General features: G+C 33.1%; 1 protein-coding gene and 1 long non-coding RNA gene across 2 annotated transcripts; one reads left to right on the plus strand and one right to left on the minus strand.

The window, feature by feature from the left end:
* Positions 1-1,282: 1,282 nt before the first annotated feature.
* Positions 1,283-9,765, plus strand: crtap (cartilage associated protein). Its single transcript, NM_001001406.1, is given in 7 exon segments — positions 1,283-1,753; positions 3,894-4,043; positions 4,366-4,537; positions 4,628-4,756; positions 6,769-6,914; positions 7,208-7,291; positions 9,417-9,765. Coding segments are annotated over 7 exon segments (1,191 nt in total). The 5' UTR covers positions 1,283-1,294; the 3' UTR covers positions 9,468-9,765.
* A 5,708-nt stretch (positions 9,766-15,473) lies between these two features.
* Positions 15,474-18,527, minus strand: LOC148679853 (uncharacterized). Its single transcript, XR_015945467.1, has 2 exons — positions 16,428-18,527; positions 15,474-16,269 (listed from the first exon to the last, which is right to left on the minus strand). It is a non-coding gene; the product is annotated as an uncharacterized LOC148679853 (long non-coding RNA).
* Positions 18,528-20,637: the final 2,110 nt, after the last annotated feature.

Here is a 20,637-nt window from a genome sequence, read left to right on the forward strand (position 1 = left end):
TAATATATTTTAATATATTTGTATGACATTGCTCTTGACATTGGTAGGGACCTATGAACCTGTTATTTTTAATTTGCTGCAAAATCACTTTACATTAACACTAGCAAAGCTATTTAATTTATTTTAATCCATCATGTACAATATTATTCATTAAGTTAAATTAAGGAATAGTGTAATGTTAAAAAAAGCTTTATAACTGACAAAAATAAAGTTTGATAAAGACTTCCATTTATTTTAACCATAGTGCAAATGAAACGTATTAACTACAGTAGGTGGAGTACAGGCTGTAGTTTTTCGAACAATAGTTTAAATCGAAATTCAACATGCTCTGAGAGATTAGGAGAACTGACAGATTCAATTATTGGTGGGTTGGTTGATATTGGGGACCTGTTCCCTCTGTTAATGCTAATTCTGCACCCCTGTTTGGGTTTGTCAATATTTAACAACCCAGCATATTTTTTATTTTATGTGTTTTAGTGAGTAGCCAACATTTAAATTGTATCATCACATCAAAATTGCCCTAAAACTATTGAATAACACCCATTCTTGTTTTAGGACAATCTTTAAGTTCAAACATTGGCATAACAAAAAAGTTGGTGGACCTAAAAAGTCCACTTCCAGTACAACTCTTTAAACTCTTCAAACCTAAATGTTGTCGACAGCAGTGAGATCTGATGAATAAACAGCATTTGTTTGTAAATCACAGCAGTGCTGTTTTTGCTTCTTAGAAGAAATCTCATTTTGTTGTCTCCAATAAAGTAATCTTATTACACAATTGATTTTATTTAAAGCATGCAAATGTTTTGCACTTTAAAGTTTCAAATATTCTGTTGAACAAAAAGAAGATAATTTGTAGAAAGCTGAAAACCAGGAACTACAACTAATAGAAGTCAATGGTTAGAGGTTTCAAGATTTCTTTAAAATATCTTTTTAGTGTTCAGCAGAAGAATGAAAGGGTTTAAAACAAGCAAATGATGAGTAAATGATGAATTAAAAATTTTGGGTGAACTATCCCTTTAAGCTTTGGTTATGTAACTTTTACAACCAGCCACAACAACAACAGAAATGTTCACTACAGTACAACTCTTGTAATCTGCTAAATATCGTCCACAGCAGTGAGTTAACTAATGAATAAGCAGAATTTAATGGTAAATCACGGCAGTGTTGTTTTAGCTGTATGGGGGAAGGGAGCGCACTGTGGGAAACTTTGGGGACGTGGAGAGTCTTGCGGGCGGGTCTTGTTCTCTCCAACTCCTGCTACTTTTTTTGGGGGGTTGCATCTCCATAAGCCACCATGGCTTCCTCATTCCATTGCATCCGAATTGCATTATTAATAATCTCCTTTTCCGTTTGCGTCCTCGCGCAGTATGAGAAATATAACTTTCGCAGTTTCCCACGACACGAGCTGATGCCGCTGGACTCCGCGTACCGACATGCGTTAGACCTGTACAGTGAGGAGAAGTGGAAGGAGAGCGTGGAGTTTCTGGAGGTCAGTCTGCGGCTCTACCGGCTGCTCCGGGACAGCGAGGCCTTCTGTAACCTCAACTGCAGCTCGGTCAGACTCGACGATGAGACCCGTTTCAGCGACTTTCCCGAGCTGCAGGCCTTCGGTAATGTGATGAAGAGAGCTCAGTGTTTGAAGAGGTGCAAACAGGGGCTACCAGCCTTCAGACAGACCCTCCCCAGCCGGGACACCGTCGATGAGTTTGATAAACGGGAGCCGTACAAGTACCTGCAGTTCGCCTACTTCAAAGTGAGTAACGTAACGTTGCTGCTTTACTCACGTTTATTTAGTATACGTTTATTCATAGACAATGATTTACATAGATAATGTAAATTCTGTGTCAAAGTTAACCATACATAATTTATGTATGGAATGATACCATCATGTTTCACACTTTACCTTAATGATTTATAAATTAATGTATTTACTAACATGAACTAATTATGAATAATACTTGTACATCATTTATTAGTAATAGTTCAACATTTATAATTCATTATCAAAATCCAAATTCATGCTTGTTAACGTTAGCTAATGCACTGTGAGTTTACATATAATAAATGTATTGTTCATTGTTTGTTCATGTTAGTAAATGCATGATCTAACATTAACTAATGAAACCTTATTGTAAAGTGTGACCCACTATGGTAACACTATAATAATGTTGCATTTGTTCATGTTAGTTTATAACCAACTAATAATGAATAATAATTGCTTTAGTTTATGCAACAATAAAAAACTAATGCAAAAATAGCATTAGTTAATTATAGTTCAACATTTACTAACGCATTATTCAAATCTAAATTCATGCTTGCTTGCTTCAAATTGAGTCTACTATACTTTACTCACTTTTAGTTAGTACATTTGTTTATAATCAGTTTTTTATGCTAATATAAATACTTCATCAAAGTTACACCATACAAAATTTTAGTCACACTTTACAATAAGATTGCATTAGTTAATATTTACATGAACTAATTATCAATAATAATCAATCAGCATTTATTAGTCATAGATCAGCATTTACTAATGCATTATTAACATTTTTATTCATGCTTGTTACCATTAGTTAATGCACCGTGAGTTTCATTTTGTTACCTTTGACATAGATGAATGAATATTGTAATAAATGTATTGTTCATTGGTTGTTTATTTTAGTAAATACATTATCTAACATTAAATATTCTTTGATTATCTAGAAACCTCTATGTCTCTAAAATTAAAAGTGTGTCTGTTAGACTCAGCCTGGACAAAATAAATGTAATATGCCTCTTTGTAAAATAACTTTATGTTTTATGGCCTTATTTTTATTATTATTTTTATTTATTTATTAGTTTTTTTGTTTATTTAATTACAATTTCACTTTATCATTATTATTATTATTATTATTATTTTATATAATTTATCATGTGGGGTCAGGATTCAAATTACAAAAATCAATGTAACTTTCAATAAAATATATATATTGTTGAAGTCAGAATTATTAGCCCCCATTTATTTATTTTTTTCCCAATTTCTGTTTGACGGAGAGATTTTTTCAACACATTTCTAAACATGATAGTTTTAATAACTCATTTCTAATAACTGATTTATTAGAAATGAACTTTAAGGGGCTAATAATTTTGTGCCTAAAATGGTGTTTTAAAAATTAAAAACTGCTTTTAATCTAGCCAAAATAAAACAAATAAGACTTTCCCCAGAAGAAAAAATATTATCAGACATACTGTGAAAGTTTCTTTGCTTTGTTAAACATCATTTGGGAAATATTTAAAACAGAAAAAAAATCAAAGGGGGGGGGGGCTAATAATTCTGACTTCAACTATATTTATAAAACTAACATTATATCATACAACCCTATTGTAAAGTGTTACCCAAGCTTGTAACACTACCTATTTTTTTGTAGTAGAGATTATAGACCGTTGAAATAAGTTATGTAGAAATGCTTCAAGAATACTATGGTGGTATATGTGAGCAAAAATTCATGGTATTGATATCAGGTTCAAACACATGGTTTTGTTGTTGTATTTTTAATATTTTTCATACTGTATAGATGGTAGTGCTACGCAACAATATAGACCCATATTAACTTTATAGAATAACTTTAGAGTAAAACTTTTTATTGCATGTGTTGAACCAATTTCAAGCACAATAAATCATAATGCTCAATAAACGATAAAACCAATTAAAAAAAACAAAACAAAAACAATCAATGATTAATCAACTAATCACATTATTAAACATTAGATTAATTGATCTTTTAAATAATGGTCTCCAGCAGATCTAGATAGTACAGATTGTTTTGTTGTTGGTATTATTATGTTTTATTCAGAAGAGTTTTGAGATTTAGAAAAAAATGTCTGACAAAATGTATTATTCTGAATTATTTTAGAGTGATAATTTGGCCAAAGCGGTATCCGCTGCACACACATTCCTGCTGAAGCATCCTGATGATGAGATGATGCAGAGAAACATGAACTACTACAAGAGTTTACCAGGAGCTGAGGACCATCTGAAAGACCTGGAGACCAAATCATACGAGGTGAGACCCCCATACACAAAACACTGGGCAGATCAGTCCTCATAATCATCTGCTGGATAATGCAACTTGAGAGGTACTGATATTAAAGAAAAATTATGACAGGGCAAATATTCGAGGTGTTTTACATTTTTAGCACTGTTGGCCCTTTTGGGTTAAATTGCTTAGGGCCCCAAAATGATTAAATCTGCCTCTGCCTTTAACTGTATATAAAATGTATCTACAATAACATTGCATTACTACATTTTTGCCTCGTATCAAGTATGAAATGACAGTAATAAACATGCTGTTTAAAGTCATGCTACTTCTTTATCTTCTGCTTCAGATGCTGTTCATTCGGGCCGTGCGAGCGTATAATGGAGATAATTTCCGAACGTCGGTGTCAGATATGGAGCTGGCACTGAGAGACTTTTTTAAGGTATACGATGAATGTATCGCCGCATCAGAAGGATCCAGACAGATTAAAGACTTTAAAGACTTTTACCCGTCCATCGCAGGTTGTTGGCATGATAAACACACACTCTTTTATGTCCTCTGTAGCGTCAGATAAAACACACTGTAATAACATGCTTGTTTTTTGCCTTTAGATCATTACTCGGAGGTTCTGGAGAGGAAGGTTCGCTGTGAGAGCGAGCTTACGCCGGTTGTTGGAGGATTTGTTGTTGAGAAATTTGTGGCGACTATGTATCACTACCTGCAGTTTGCCTATTATAAGTGTGAGTCAGCAAAGTTGTGCTTTTGAACTAATTTTGTGAGACATAACAGTGATGTGTGAAGATGTTTTGGTTCAGTAAGATCTATTTAAGATAATAGAGAAGCCTTTTATGCTTACGAACATTAGATATATTTGATTAAAATATATCAAAAACAGTAATACTGTGAAATGTGGCAATTTATAATCACTCTTTGCTATACTTCAATCTGTAATTGTTGGATTCCTTAATGAATTTAAGTTCAAAAGAACTAACCCAAGCTTATGAAAATATACATTTAAATTATAATTTAAAAAATATATAAATTATATAGAGAGAGTGAGAGAGAAATATTTATTAACATTATAATGAATATACAGTCAAAGTTATAGGGCCTCCTGTGAATTTTTATTCCTCTTTTAAATATTTCCCAAATGATGTTTAACAGAGCAAGGAATTTTCTGGAGAAAGTCTTATTTGTTTTATTTTGGCTAGAATAAAAGCAGTTTTTAATTTTTTTCAAACCATTTTAATATCAATATTATTAGCCCCTTTAAGCTATATATTTTTTGATTGTCTACAGAACAAACCACTGTTATAAAATTACTTGCCTAATTACCGTAACTTGCCTAATTAACTTAGTTAAGCCTTTAAATGTCACTGTAAGCTGAATACTAGTATCTTGAAAAACATCAAGTAAAACATTATGTGCTGTCATCATGACAAAGATAAAATAAATCAGTTATTAGAAATGAGTTATTAAAACTATTGTGTTTAGAAATGTGTTGAAAAAATGTCCTCTCCGTTAAACAGATATTGGGGAAAAGAATATATAAGGGGGCTAATACATGATTCAGGAGGGCTAATAATTCTGACTTCAACTGTATAGTGAATATATTTATATATTTCACAAAGAAAAAAAAAATTGCTCCTAAAACATTTGAACAAAGTGACAAGATCATCAGCATTCAATTAAACTTTCAAAACATGATTTTACATACAAAGAAGGCTTATTAAATGCAGGTAAAGTCTACTGTTATGTTGACAAAATTATAAAAGGTGTCATAATATAGGTGAAATTATATTCAAACTTTCATCAAAGTTTGGTAAGTTTCTTCAAAAAAGTAATTAATTACTAATTACATAATTAAAATCGTATTTTAATTACATTTTTATTGCAATGTTTGAAAAGTAACTCAGTAACTCAATAAGTCATTTAATTACTTGAAGACACAATAAAAATTCAACGTATAAATGCACTAAATATAAATCTCAACACCTCATAGACAATAGAAATTATCTCTTTTAATTCTTTAAATCAGAGCCAAACAGGACAATTAATCTTTATTATAAAATGTAACACTTTAAGAATAATAAACATTATATGTATCAAAAGACAAGATATTTTAAAGCAACGGCATGACATTTCATGCATACCATATATTGACATACATTTCTGATGCAGTTCATTGCTTCTCAAGCATGTTCAGTCTACTTGATAAATGAATTATTCTGCTTCCTTTAACTGATTGATCTGAACTGCTGAATTCATGTACAATATATAAATAAGTACATTATAAGATTCTGTCAATTAAATTACCTGAAAATGACAGGTAATCTCCTACTTTTTCTGTGAAAAAGTAATCTAATTACAGTAACTAGTTACTTTGTAATTAATTAAACTTTGCAAAAATTAAACAACATATTTATTCTGACCTAAAATACATAAATCAATAAGGGATCATATTAAACGATATTATATTTTAAATGTATTATATACAAATGGGTAAAACCTATTTGTTCAAAACATTATTCAAACCTAATTGTTTAAAACATTCAAACCTATTTGTTCATGCGGTGATGTTCAAAAAAAAATTGACAGTCATTATTTTTGGGGCAACACTGTGATTTTTAATGTTTTCGCCAATTGATTCTTGTTCTGAACATGTCTAACCATTCAAAAAATAAAGCTCACATTTTTGTCCTTATCTTCCTAAATCTTCATAAAATGATTACCTCTTTTCTCTCTCCTTCAGTGAATGACCTGAAGAACGCAGTGCCGTGTGTGTCCAGCTACATGCTCTTTGACCCCAGTGATGAGGTGATGAGGAATAACGTGGAATATTATCGCTTCCACAGAGAAAAATTTGGCCTCGACGATGAGGACTTCTTACCTAGAGCGGTGGGTGTCTCTCAAATCATGATAAATAAAAAATTGTTTTTTATTAAGGTAAAGTCGGTTATATTTGCACATTTCTTCAGTGAACATGTGACACACTCCCTATATTGTTTACCATGCTACTTCGAATATTCGGTCTGAAACCACATGTAAATAGGATTTCACTATTTACAATTGGCAAAGGATACTTTTCTGAAGTTGTGTTATTAAGGAGAAAGTCTGAATATAAAACCAACTTTACCTCAATACTTTTATTTACCTCTCAGTGGTACTAATAATACACGCACCCTCAATAGGAAGCAGTGCGGTATCATAATCAGACGACGCTACAAATGCAGATGCTGGAATTCGCCAAACAGAAGTTCATGCCAGATGATGAGGTGAGAGTTATTTTTTATTATATTATTATTACTATTATGCAAGAAAGAGCATTTACATAGACACAATATGAACATATGATATAATGTGAAGAGATAAAACGGGTCACGTAAAAAGAATCCCAGCAAATTATATAAGATTAAAAGATTTACATCAAGAAAGATTTTTATATGCATGAGTTTTTGAGGAGTTCACATATAAATCAAAACTTACGTTTATGGATGTCAAATGTAGCCAAAATAAGCAATGAATTAATAATACATTTACAATGAGAGGGGTCTAGGTTCAGAGAGTGCGAGGAAGAATACAATATTTGAGGATATACAAAATTTAATAAAGTATTTAAGTCAAAACTTTACAGTAAGTACACTGCCAAAAGAGGTGAGAGTTTCTTGTTTTATTTGACAGGGTTTTTATATTAATCTTACCTCTTGTAGTGCTGTTTTTTTCCACCTGAGGGCGCAATGTGCTTATTTATTTCACCCTGAGAAGTTCTCACATTTAAACCAGAGGTGTCCAAACTCAGTCCTGGAGGGCCGGTGTCCTGCGTAGTTTAGCTCCAACTTGCCTCAACACACCTCCCTGAAAGTTTCCAGTATACCTAGAAAGAGCTTGATTATCTAGCCCAGGTGTGTTTAATTGGGGTTGGAACTAAAATATGCAGGTCTGGAGTTTGCATGTTCTCCCATTGTTTGCGTGGGTTTCCTCTGGGAGCTCCGGTTTGATATGCGCTATAGGTGAATTGAGTAAGCTAAATTGGTCGTAGTATATGTGCGTGAATGAGTGTGTATGGATGTTTCCCAGTGATGGGTTGCAACTGGAAGGGCATCTGCAGCGAGTGCTGGATAAGATGGATAAAACATGTGCTGGATAAGTTGGCGGTTCATGGGTGACCCCAGATTAATAAAAGGACTAAGCTGAAAAGAGAATGAATGAATGATATATATATATATATATAACACTTTACAATAAGCTTCATTCGTTAATGCATTTACTAACATGAACTAATCATGAACGACACATGTACAGCATTTATTAATCATAATTGAACATTTACTAATGCATTATTAACATTCAAGTCCATGCTTGTTAACATTAGTTAATGCACCATGAGTTAACATGAACTAACAATGAACTATATTTTCGTTAACTAACATGAACAAATACAGTAGTAAATGAATTGTTCATTGTTTGTTCATGTTAGTAAATGCATTAATTGACATTAACTAAGGAACCTTATTGTAAAGTGTGACCATATATATATATATATATATTTATATATATATACATATATATATATATATATATATATATATATATATATATATATATATATATATATATATATATATATATTTAAAAAACAAACAAATTTGTCACATATATCATAAGAAAAAAAGAATTCTGTTAAAGATAAAAAAAATAATTAAAAACTGCAGTCAGAATTTGTCCATCTGAAAAATAAAAAATAAAACATGAATATTATTAATTAATAATTCTAATCTTTTTTTGTTAAAAAAAGTACATTTTGAAAGTTTATAACAAACAATGATAACAAAATAGTCTAATTAGTATAAAAATGAACCTTAATATGGGCTGATTTTAATGCTTTAAACATTTTTATAGTTATTTTGTTTAAAGAAAAATCCAAGATTCAAAATAAAAGTTACTTGTAGTGAAAGATGACTTCACTTGCGTCAGATTCTGATGATTCTTTTTTTTTTTTTGCACAACTAGACGTGGACTATAATTGTTTGCATTTTTTGAAAGCCGTCTTTGATGCCTTTACAGTTTATGCTGGCATATCGGTCAAAATAAGACAAATGAGCTCATGTATGGGACAAATTCTGGACCTTTTATGAGTGGGGGGTGGGTCTTTCGAATTACTCAAACCCCCCCTGGCCTGTTTATGAGGACTTTCCACAGACGTAATGATTTTTCTACTGTACAGACTGTATATTATACCAAAGCGTACCTACTATGGATGTCAACAGCAGACAATGTAATGTCCCTTTAACTTGAATAAACCTCAAGAGGTGGTGGCAGACAAAATAAAAATATACACAGATTTTACAACAAGCCTCATTCTCTCTCTAACTTTTCCTCCAACTCTTTTTCTTCCTCCAGGGTGAAGTTGTAGAGTTTCTTGATGAATATCTGGATGCTGGGGATGAATAACTGATTGTGTGAGTTTGAAATAAATGTGAAAAAGACCAGAAAGGTATTCCTCGTCCTGTAGTGTTGTTGCTGTTGTATTTATTTAGGGTTTGGTGATTGGAATTGTTGATATTTTTAGTTTTTACTCATTATTTTAAAAAACGTCCTAGCACAGCACAGTCTAAACTCGTGCACCACAAGCCAAAAGATAATATATCTGAATCTCAGTCCCTGTCAACTTACTGTATCTCAGAGAAAACAATGTTCTGTGTTTTTATTTTCTCAGATTGCTTTAATAAAGACTTGAATACAGTAAAAATAGTGATGTCGGATCTCTATTTAATCTCAATGCATCTTATCGTACCACACTGTAAGAAATGTAATGACAAAAAGTCAAGACAATGACTAGTTTTATGTTGCTTTAACTTACTTTAATAACTTTATATATACACTGTAAAAAAAAAATCCATAATTTTACAGTTTATTTCCAGCAGCTGGGGGGCCATAAAAAGCCGTAAAATAACAGCCGTTAAATGACAGAAATGTACCAAAAGATAACGGATATTAAATTACGGAAATTTACCAGAAATTTAAATTTAAGGAAATTTCTGTAATTTAATATGTGTTATTTTATGGTAAATTTCTGTAATTTACACTCCAGCTGCTGAAAATAAACCATATATATATATATATATATATATATATATATATATATATATATATATATATATATATATATATATATATATATATATATATATATATATACTTTACATATAATATTCTTTTGGCACACGCTTGCATTGAATAATATACTGACACAGCTCTGATAAATTGTAATAAGCAATAAAATTAATAATGATAGTTCATGGATAAAAGGTCAACCAGGTGGTTGAAAGTTGTGGATGCCTCTTAAAGGGATCAAGAAATGTTACACATACACTGTATACCCAATAAGTTAAAGTAACTCAAACCATTTGAAGAAACCAATGGCAACAAACCATTTAAGTTCAGAAACTAATCCTAGTGAGTACTGTGAACATATTCTGTTTGAGTAAACGAAGCAATTTGAGCACAGTAAAACCTGATAAATGAAGAGAACTCGAACCAACTGAGGACTGTAAAACCTAACAAATTAAGGCAACTCAAACCGTTTGAGGAAACAGATTGCAACAAACCATTTGAGTTAAAAAAGGAATCTATACAAGTACTGTGAACTAACTCAATTTAAGCTGAAGTAATGAGGTGTTTATTTAGCTCATTACCTTCAGCACTGAGATTAAAACTCTTTTCAAATAAGTAGAATTAACTTACAGTGAATTTTGAGTTAACTACACTATTTCATTTGATAAAGTTACTGTTGGGTTTTACAGTGTATGTATCAAAACAAAAAAGTAATAATGACACCACATTTCTTTTATATAATATAAAATAATTTATAAATTCTTTCATATTTTATTATTTTGCAAATACACTGGCATAACAAAACAAAGTGTATTTACAATTTCTCTGCTTCTGAACTGATTTATACAGAACTGCTGAGCTTATGCACAGTATTTTAGGCGAATATATTTTAAGTAACTGTAATAAAATTCCCTAAAAATGAAAAGTAATCCCTTACTTTACTTTTAGAGTGGAAAAGTAATTTAATTACATTAACTAGTTAATTTGTAACTCATTACACCCAACACTGCTCAACACTTTCATAATGCTGCACATTAATGGTTTATTTATGTCAATTGTCTACATCTGTGTTGTTTTAAAGAGCACATATTTTACCCCTTTTACAAGCCTTTGGTGTCTCCAAAATGCCTCTGTAAGTTTAAACTCAAAACACCCATCAGATCATTTAATATAGATTCCAGAATCTGCTCATTTTGGTGTCTGACTACACGGTAGCTGTTTTTGTAGCCTGTGGCTTTAAATGCAAATGAGCTGCTTCTCACCGCCCACCATTCCCACATGCATGTCTGCTTCTCATTATGCTATACGTCAGATAAACAGCAGCTAGTGATAGAGACAGACTCAGATATACAGCTCATTAGTCAAAAATACCAAGTGAGTTTATTTGATGTATTTGTGGGGGAGTTTATTTAAGCCTTTCTGAAATGATGAGTCGCACTCAAATGCTATTTGCAGTACGCACACACACACACACACACGCACATATGGGTGTTTACTGACACCATGCAGCCGTGATGATTATAGCGGTTAAGAATTAACGTAGACTAACCATATTCCGTACACAACGATGTTCCGTACAGATGACCTTTTAACGTTAATCTCTGAATAAATACTTATGGGTCGTAGGCAAGCTATATATCTGTGTACTCTTTAATTCTCACTCTTTCAGCCCCAACCACAACAGAGACATTCCTACTATATGTTTCTGAGTAAAATCAGTAAGTTTGCTACGTCCACCTAATGCGCTTGAAAATAGAAAGTGGGCAAGCTTAAAGTGCGAGTGTCGCCTGGGAGGGGAGACATTTAAAGCCACGACAATATGCTTTTGCATTTAATTTATGCATCACACGTTATTACAGTCTTTATGAAGTGAATATTATGTTATCTCAAATTGTTAAATAAGTTATCTTTTGTTAAATAAATGCTTTGAAATGGGGATATTTAAATGTCAGTTGTGGGTGATGACCGCATGGCGCAACTCTCCGCCTGAGAGACAGGCTGCAAACGCTGTTTGGATCCTCCTTTTGCAGTGATGATGTTTATATTCATAAAAGGTCAGTCAAGTTAGTGTTAATGTGCATGAATTTATTGTTTTAATATTTTAAATTGTCATGCTGTAATAAAATAAACATGATATAAAAAGTAAATGATTTTAAAGCTATTTTATTTCAAACTTTCATAAAAGAGTTATTTAATATATCATTAACTTCAAGTTAAACACAGTAATAGTATATTCTGACATAAGATTTTAATAAGACTTCAAACAAAGCCCATTTTTGCCAGTAAATTAAAGTGATGCGCCCTGTACGGAACACTATTTTAGTCGTGTACGGAACACCGTTAATACCTATCATCTTCCGTACACATGCGAAGGCGGTACTTATCCCATCTTTTCTCAAAAACTACTGGTCCAAAAGACATCAATCAAGATTTGTATTGTGCAATAGGTATTCCCCCAGAGAATGAACACACATGCATGCTTATCTGGCTTACAATGACGGAGGAGTGGTCGTTTGAGTGCGCTGAATAGCGAAAAGTGTACGGAACATGGTTAGTCTACGTTAGATAGCGATTTTACTGTCTTCATCGCAAACATGCTCTGTTTTAAAAACGTTTTAAACTTATGAAAACACAGAGAGTTGGAACAGATATTTTAATCTCATGTTATTATAGAAACATGGTGCCTGTCAATCAATTCAGTGGGCGGGGAAACTGCACTCTTACCTCATGTTGCTGTGGGCCTCAAAATCACTGGGATTTAGGTCCTATTTTAATGTTAGGAAATTAAAAAAAGAGACTTGTTGTGTTCATATCACCCCAGTATAACAGTGGATACACTATACCTACACACAGTTCTGTCCAAACAGCTTACAAAAGTTTATTTTCATCATAGGTGCTCTTTCAATTAATATTTTGTTACCTCAAAGTGTTACACCATCTTCATCCTGTATTTTCTGGATTTCATTTTTATTATTATTTTTGCTTATGTCAAGCCTCACACAATCTGTTTGTACCTAATGTTAGCACTAATGTGTTGTTGATAACTTCACAAATGTTCGCTTGGATGTTGTTCAAGATATGTGTAAAATGGTGTTGCATGGAAGAAATTTACAAACCTGTCTTTATTCAAAGGCTGAAGTATTGCCTTCCAAAGCCATAAAGACTCCAAACAGACTCAATTTAAGAGCAAAAGACTAAACACTGAACCTTCAGCAAAACACTTTAAATTTAAAGGGAAAGTTCACCCAAAACTGAAAATTCTGTCGTTATTTACTCACCCATCAACATGTTTGACTTTTTTTCTTCTGTTGAACACAAAAGAAGATATTTTGAAGAAAGCTGGAAAGCGGTAAGCGTCGAGTTAAATTGTATTTGTTTTTCTTACTAAGTCAGTAGTTCAATAAATAGTATGTAAATTTTTATTCTGGGGGAACTGTCACTTTAAGAGAGCATGCGCGCTTTCGTTTTTTTTAATCCTTCGTCTTTCTACATCTCCACCGGCCCTTCTTTCCTTTTCTCTGTGGGATTTTCCTACTATGGTGTGATAAACTGCACAGATACTCAATGTTCAAACACATTTAAACAAGTCTCTGTTCTCCCGCTGGGTGAGTGTTTCAATCCAGGAGTGTTTCGTTTTTGTTTTGTGGTCTAAAACCGACCAAAAAGACAGAAAACTTGTCTGTCTCGCATGATTTCAGGTCTTACACAAATAGCGACACCTATGCAAATATTTGCAGTCTTATTTTAGCAATGAAATGTTTTTTTTGAGACGGGACATGTTGACTTCAGTGATTTTTCCCAAAGTAGTTTATTGGTAATTGTTGAGTTTTCCACAGCTAGGCTATGTTTAGTCAGATACCCTCATGTCACATCTAACTGGCATCCTAACAGTGTAAAATCGCACTTTCAGCTCAAAAACGGACGTGAAATGGTCACAGATTAATACAAACAAAGAGTATGCAATTTTACAGCTCCATATCACACTTTACAATTTAAAACAACAATGTTTAGCAACTAAAAGCATTTCAGTGACCACATTTACCAGTCTTTACAAATAGTAAGTGGCCATTTTTATATTGAGCAGTTAAATTTTTATATCTAGGTGCATGTAAAAATAAAAAGTAAGACAGCCAAAAGGAATAGATTTTTGGTCTAAAACTCAGCTTTTTCTACCTTGATGTCATAACAACATCAAATTGAAATTTTGTATTCTTACAATACATGTAAAGAGTTCTGTAAACAATTTTTGACGTTTTTTAGATGTCAATTTGATGTCATTTTAATGTTAATTACATGAGTCGACATCAGATTGATTTGCATTGACCATTTTTACTAAAAGTAAGTATACATTTTTATATTGAGCAGTTCTGTTTTTATCTGGGTCCACGTAAACATTAAATTAAAAATGGTAATGATTTTTTGGTCTAAAACTCAGCTTCTTTTTTTGGTAGATACCGTTTATCTTGATGTCATAACGAAATCAAATTGACATCAAGCATGACGTCAAAACTGCACATCGATTCGATGTCAAATCATTGACATCTATTTGATATCAACACATCGTTGCCCTTTTGACCACCAAAATAATGGCAAATAAATTATTATGATAATTATCTGAAAGCTTCAATTACAAAGTGCAAATAAACACTGGATTTTGTATCCATGTAATGCATGTAAAGCGCTCTGTAATTAATTTTTGACACATTTTTTTTTAATGGAAATGTTAGATATCAATTTGATGTCATTTTGACATTAAGTAAGTGAGACGACATCGAATTGATTTGTATTGACCACTTTTACAAACAGTAAGTGGCCATTTCTATATTGAGCAGTTCTGTTTTTATATCTGGGTCCACGTAAATGCTAAAATTAAAAGTGAGAATGACTTTTTGGTCTAAAACTCAGTTTTTTTTGTAGATACACTCCTCAGTGTTTATCTTGATGTGATAACATCAAATTGACATCAAGCATGACATCGAAAATGCTAATCGATTTGATGTCAAATTATTGACGTCCATTTGACATCCACACATCGATGTCCTTTTAACCACCAAAATAATGGCATATCAAATATTATAATATTTATCTGAAAGCTTCGATTACAAAGTGCAAATTTACACTGGACAATGTATCCGGATGTGAAGAGTTCTGTAATACATTTTTGACATGTTTTTTGACGCCTATGGTAGACGTCATTTTGATACCAATGAAGTGAAATGACATCAAATCGATTTGGATTTACCACTCTTACAAATAGTAAGTCACCATTTTTAGATTGCGCAATTTTTATATCCACGTAAAAGTTTTGGTCCAAAACTCATCTTTTTTTTTTTCTTCTATAAGATAAGATACACTCTTTTCAGTGGGTATATTGATGTCATAACATCACCAAATTGACATCAAGCATGACGTCAAAACTGCTGATTGATTTGATCATTGACGTTCATTTGACATCCACACATCGTTGCCCTTTTGACCACCAAAATAATGGCATATAAATTATTATAATAATTATCTGAAAGCTTCAATTACAAATAGCTAATTTACACTAAATTTTGTATCTGTACAATATATCTAAAGAGTTCTGTAATTTGTTGATGCATTTTTTTACGGCAATGTTAGATGTCAATTTGATGTCGTTTTGACATTAATAAACTGAGACGACATCAAATCGATTTGCATTGACCACTTTCACAAACAATAAGTGGCCATTTTTATATTGAGCAGTTCTGTTCTGTCCACATAAACATTAAACTTGAAAATGGTATTGATTTTTGGTCTAAAACTTGGTCTAAAAGCTTTTTTTTTTTTGTAAGGTACCCTCTTATACTTATAAGTATAATGACACCAAATCGACATCAAGCATGACATCAAAAATTTGTTAAAAATGCACATCGATTTGATGTCAAATTATTGACGTCCATTTGACATACACACATTGATGCTCTTTTGACCTCTAAATAGTATCATAAAAGTATTATAATCTTTATCTGAAAGCTTCAATTACAAAGTACTAATTTACACTGGATTATTGATGCCTTTTTTAATGCCAATTTGTGAAAATCAAGTGAAATGACATCAAATCGATTTGCATTTACCTCTCTTACAAGTAGTAAGTGGACATTTTTTATATTGAACACTATGTCTGGGTCCATGAGTTAAAATTAAAATAGTTTTTTTGGTCTAAAATGTCATAATTGATGTCAATTATGACGTTTTAGACCAAAAAAACTATTTTTATTTTAACTCATGGACCCAGACATAGTGTTCAATATAAAAAATGGCAAAAATGCACACTGATGTTAAATTATTGTCGTCCATTTAACATTCACACATTGAAGCCCTTTTGACCACGAGAATAATGGCATATTAATTATTATAACATTTATCTGAAAGCTTTAATTACTAAGTGCAGATTTACACTTGTTTTATGTCAATTTAATGTAATTTTGACATCAAGAAAGTGAAATGACATCAAATCCATTTACATTTTTGACCTATTTTTGATGTAATTGTGACATTAAAGTGATTATAAACTGAAAATAAGATGAGAGAAATGCCACAATGTTGTTAGCAAATCCAAATTTTAGCTCTTGGATGGTAAATTTCATGCTTTGTTCCTCATTTTAAGTATCTTTGGATAAAAGCATCTGCTAAATGACTAGACTGTATACTGTTCTCTACTAAACAGGGCTTAAAATACAAAACAAACAAAGCAAAAACTCAGTAAATGTGAGCTCATCATTAACAAATGACCATGTGAAGTTCATATACATTTATATTTCACTTATCTGTAATTCTAATCAAATCAAACAATGCTGTAACACCTAGAAATAGCTTTATTACACCTATTTTTATTATCATCTAAAAGAGCAAACTACACACATTTGACTTCAGTTTATTCTAAACGAATCTGATTCGTGTTGGTTTTGTTTTAATTCACAATTTCTAAAACAAGCTTTTTACAAGTACACACATAACACGCATATAAATATGCCTCATAAACTGAAGGTTTCTGCTGAATGTTAATGAGACACTTGGGAAGATGTTTATGAAAAAAATGTCAGTCATATAATTTTTATACACTCTCTAAAGCGTAGGTCTCAAACTCAATTCCTGGAGGGCTGCAGCTCTGCACAGTTTTGCTCAAGCCCTAATCAGACACAGCAGATCCAACTAATCAAGGTGTTCAAGACTACTCTCGATCACATTGGCTGTTTCTCAATTCCATGAACGCAGAGATCGGACTTGGGTTCTCGTGAAGACCAGTCTTGCCAGGTAACCTTAGATGAACGAACTCGGGAGACCGCGAGAACAGAGAACGCTTCCTGTGAGAAATGAGGGTAAAGTCTAGATCAGATAGGCTGCTGGCCGGAAGTGGGATATGCACATAATATAGCAGCATTTTTTAATGACACTGTATAACAATAATTCATATTTTTACAGTACTGTGATGGTTGGGTTTAGATTTGGGGTGGGATAGGTGTAAAAAAATACTATTTATTGGGTAATTTAATAGATAAAATAAATAATACTTGGTACAGCTACTGTTTTTACAGTGCTGTGATTGCTGGGTTTAGAGTTGGGGTGGGGGTAAATGTTAATAAAATACAATAAATGGGAGGTTTAATTAATAATATAAATAATTCTTGTTAACTTCCGGCCGCAACCATATCCGATCTAGCAACAACCAGAAATGAGATGCTGCATTTTTCCTGGTGGTTTACATTACAGCATTCATACAACGATTTATTAATTTCCCCTTTTTAAATATATATAACATGCACAAAAGCCTTACAAATATACTTTGCACAATGCAAATAAAACAAATTATTTTTTGACAAACAAATGTATTTTTAAGGGGTTTTTCCCCCTTATTATGACAGCACAGTAGAGCAGGGGTGTCAAACTCAATTCCTGGAGGGCGGAAGCCCTGCACAGTTTAGTTCCAACCCTGCTCCAACACACTTACCTGTAGGTTTCAAACAAGCCTGAAGGACTCAATTAGTTTGATCAGGTGTGTTTAATTAGGGTTGGAACTAAACTGTGCAGAGCTGCGGCCCTTTTGGAACTGAGTTTGACACCTGTGGAGTAGAGAATTCAGGCAGGAAAGCATGGGGAGCAGAGAGAGGGGAGGGATCGGCAAAGAACCTCGAGCTGGGAATCGAACTTGGGTCGTCGTGAGCATGTTGGTGCTATATGTCAGCGCGCAGTACCACATAAAACAAATTTTTATAGATATTTCAGCAAATAAACACCCTTAATGTGTTTATGTCCTTTATTAAGATTTTCATGGTAATGTTTACTTTCACTGTCTCATTTAGGGAAACTCCTGAGTTAATAAGTTATATCTCTGAACTTTAATAATTCATCTGTATTAAATCCTGCGCTTCCCACCTGCTTTTATCAGAAACGGTGACTTCTGTGACTTCTCGAGCGAGTTTTGCACTAAAATCTGCATTGACACCTCGATACCAAGAACACATTATGGAACCTTCATGCGTCCTCCGTTCTTGCCGAGTTTTGAAACTGAACTTTGAAGGTTGATGATGACGTTACACGAGAACACAACATCGCTGAAGAATGCATATTTAGAAATAGCCCTTGATTATTTGGATCAGCTGTGTCTGATTAGGGCTTGAGCAAAACTGTGCAGAGCTGCGGCCCTCCAGGAACTGAGTTGGAGACCTATGCTATAAAGTAAAGGTTTCAATAGGGTGTTATCGCACTGATGCCATAGAGGAACCATTTTTAGTTCATCAAAGAACCTTTTAGTAAAGGGATAGTTCACTCAAAAACGAAAGTTACCTCACAATTCCCATGTAGAAATCTGGTACATATGAAAAAATTCTATACATATATGACATTCAGGTTAATATTTGAGTTTTACCTATATAAAATATTTGTCATATATGCAACATGTATTATGAAAGAAAAGTATATGCAAAGATGGCTGCTTACACATATATGTTTTTACAAATACATGTTCAAACATTCATTTTCTTTTCTGCTTAGTCCCTTTATCAATCAGGTGTCGCCACAGCAGATTAAACCGCAAACTTATGCAGCTTGTTTTACACAGCGGAAGCCCTTCCAGCTGCAACACAGCACTGGGAAACAGCCATACACTCTTGCTTTCACACTCATACACTATACAGCCAATTTAGCTTATTCAATTCACCTATAGCGCATGTCTTTGGACAGTGGGGGAAACCGGAGCACCCAGAGGTAACCCACGTGAACAGGCGACAGTGCTACCTACTGCGCCACCGTGTCGTCATGTTTAACTATATTAGATTTAAATTTACATACATGACCATATACACTGTAAAAATGCTAAGTTCCACACAATTCCTTCATTTTCAACACAAATCAACTTATGTTAAGCATTTTTACAAATTTATGTAGATTGAAATTAAAACAATTAAGTTGTCCCAAAAAGATCAACAAATTATGTTGTTTCAAGTCATAATAGGAAGTTTAAACAAGCAAAACAAAAGTGAGGGTATGACCACGTAATTTTAAGGCTGGTTTTGAATGCTTCAAGCTGAATGTTGGTTGCTTGACTTCCATAGTTGGAAATAAATACTATGGAAGTCAATGAGTGCCAGCTACCAGCATTTTCAGATATATTATAGCATTCATTCATTTTCTTTCAGCTTAGTCTCTTTATTAATCAGGGGTCGCCACAGTGGAATGAGCCACCAACATATCCAGCATATGTTTTACACAGTGAATGCCCTTCCAGCTGCAACCCAGCACTGGGAAACACCCATACACACCCATTCACACACATATACTACAGACAATTTAGCTTACCCAGTTCACCTATACCACACGTTTTTGTACATGTGGAGGAAACCGGAGCCCGAACCCCACGCCAACATGGGGAAAACATGCTAACTCCACACAGAAATGCCAACTGACCCAGCCGGGGCTCGAACCAGTGACCTTCTTGCTGTAAGGCAATTGTTCTATCCATTGCACCACCGTGCTGCCCCCCATATTATAACAGACTATGGTAATTTTTACTATAAAATCTGACAATCCAGCATTCTTCAAAATATCTTCTTATGTGTTCTCAAAAAGGTTTGAACAAGTTAGGAGTGAGTAAATAATGACAGAATGTTCATTTCTGGGTGAACTATCCCTTTAAAAAAAACATGTTTTGTTTCTGAAGAACCTTTTGTGGAATGAAAAATGTCTGTGGGTTTTAAGTAATAGCCATCAATGTTTAAAAAAGTACCTTTTTGTGTAGCACACCGTAACTTTAAAAGAAACTAACACTCCGCAAGCTGCAAATGTGTTGAAAGCCAATCAGAATCCACCCTCAGCTCATCTGAGAAGAATGTCTCACCTGTCTGTGAGTGTGAATCTTTTCTGAGTCCTGAGCTCAACCCCAAGAAACTCACTTATTTATAGGAAAAACAAGGTCTGAAATGCACAAATGCTCATTGTATTCTAAATTTAGGGATGAAAGCTATTTATTTTGCCTGCATGCTCCGGG

The sequence above is a fragment of the Danio rerio genome, chromosome 19 (assembly GCF_052040795.2).
Source record: "Danio rerio strain M-AB ecotype USA chromosome 19, GRCz13ab, whole genome shotgun sequence".
Lineage (NCBI taxonomy): Eukaryota > Metazoa > Chordata > Actinopteri > Cypriniformes > Danionidae > Danio > Danio rerio.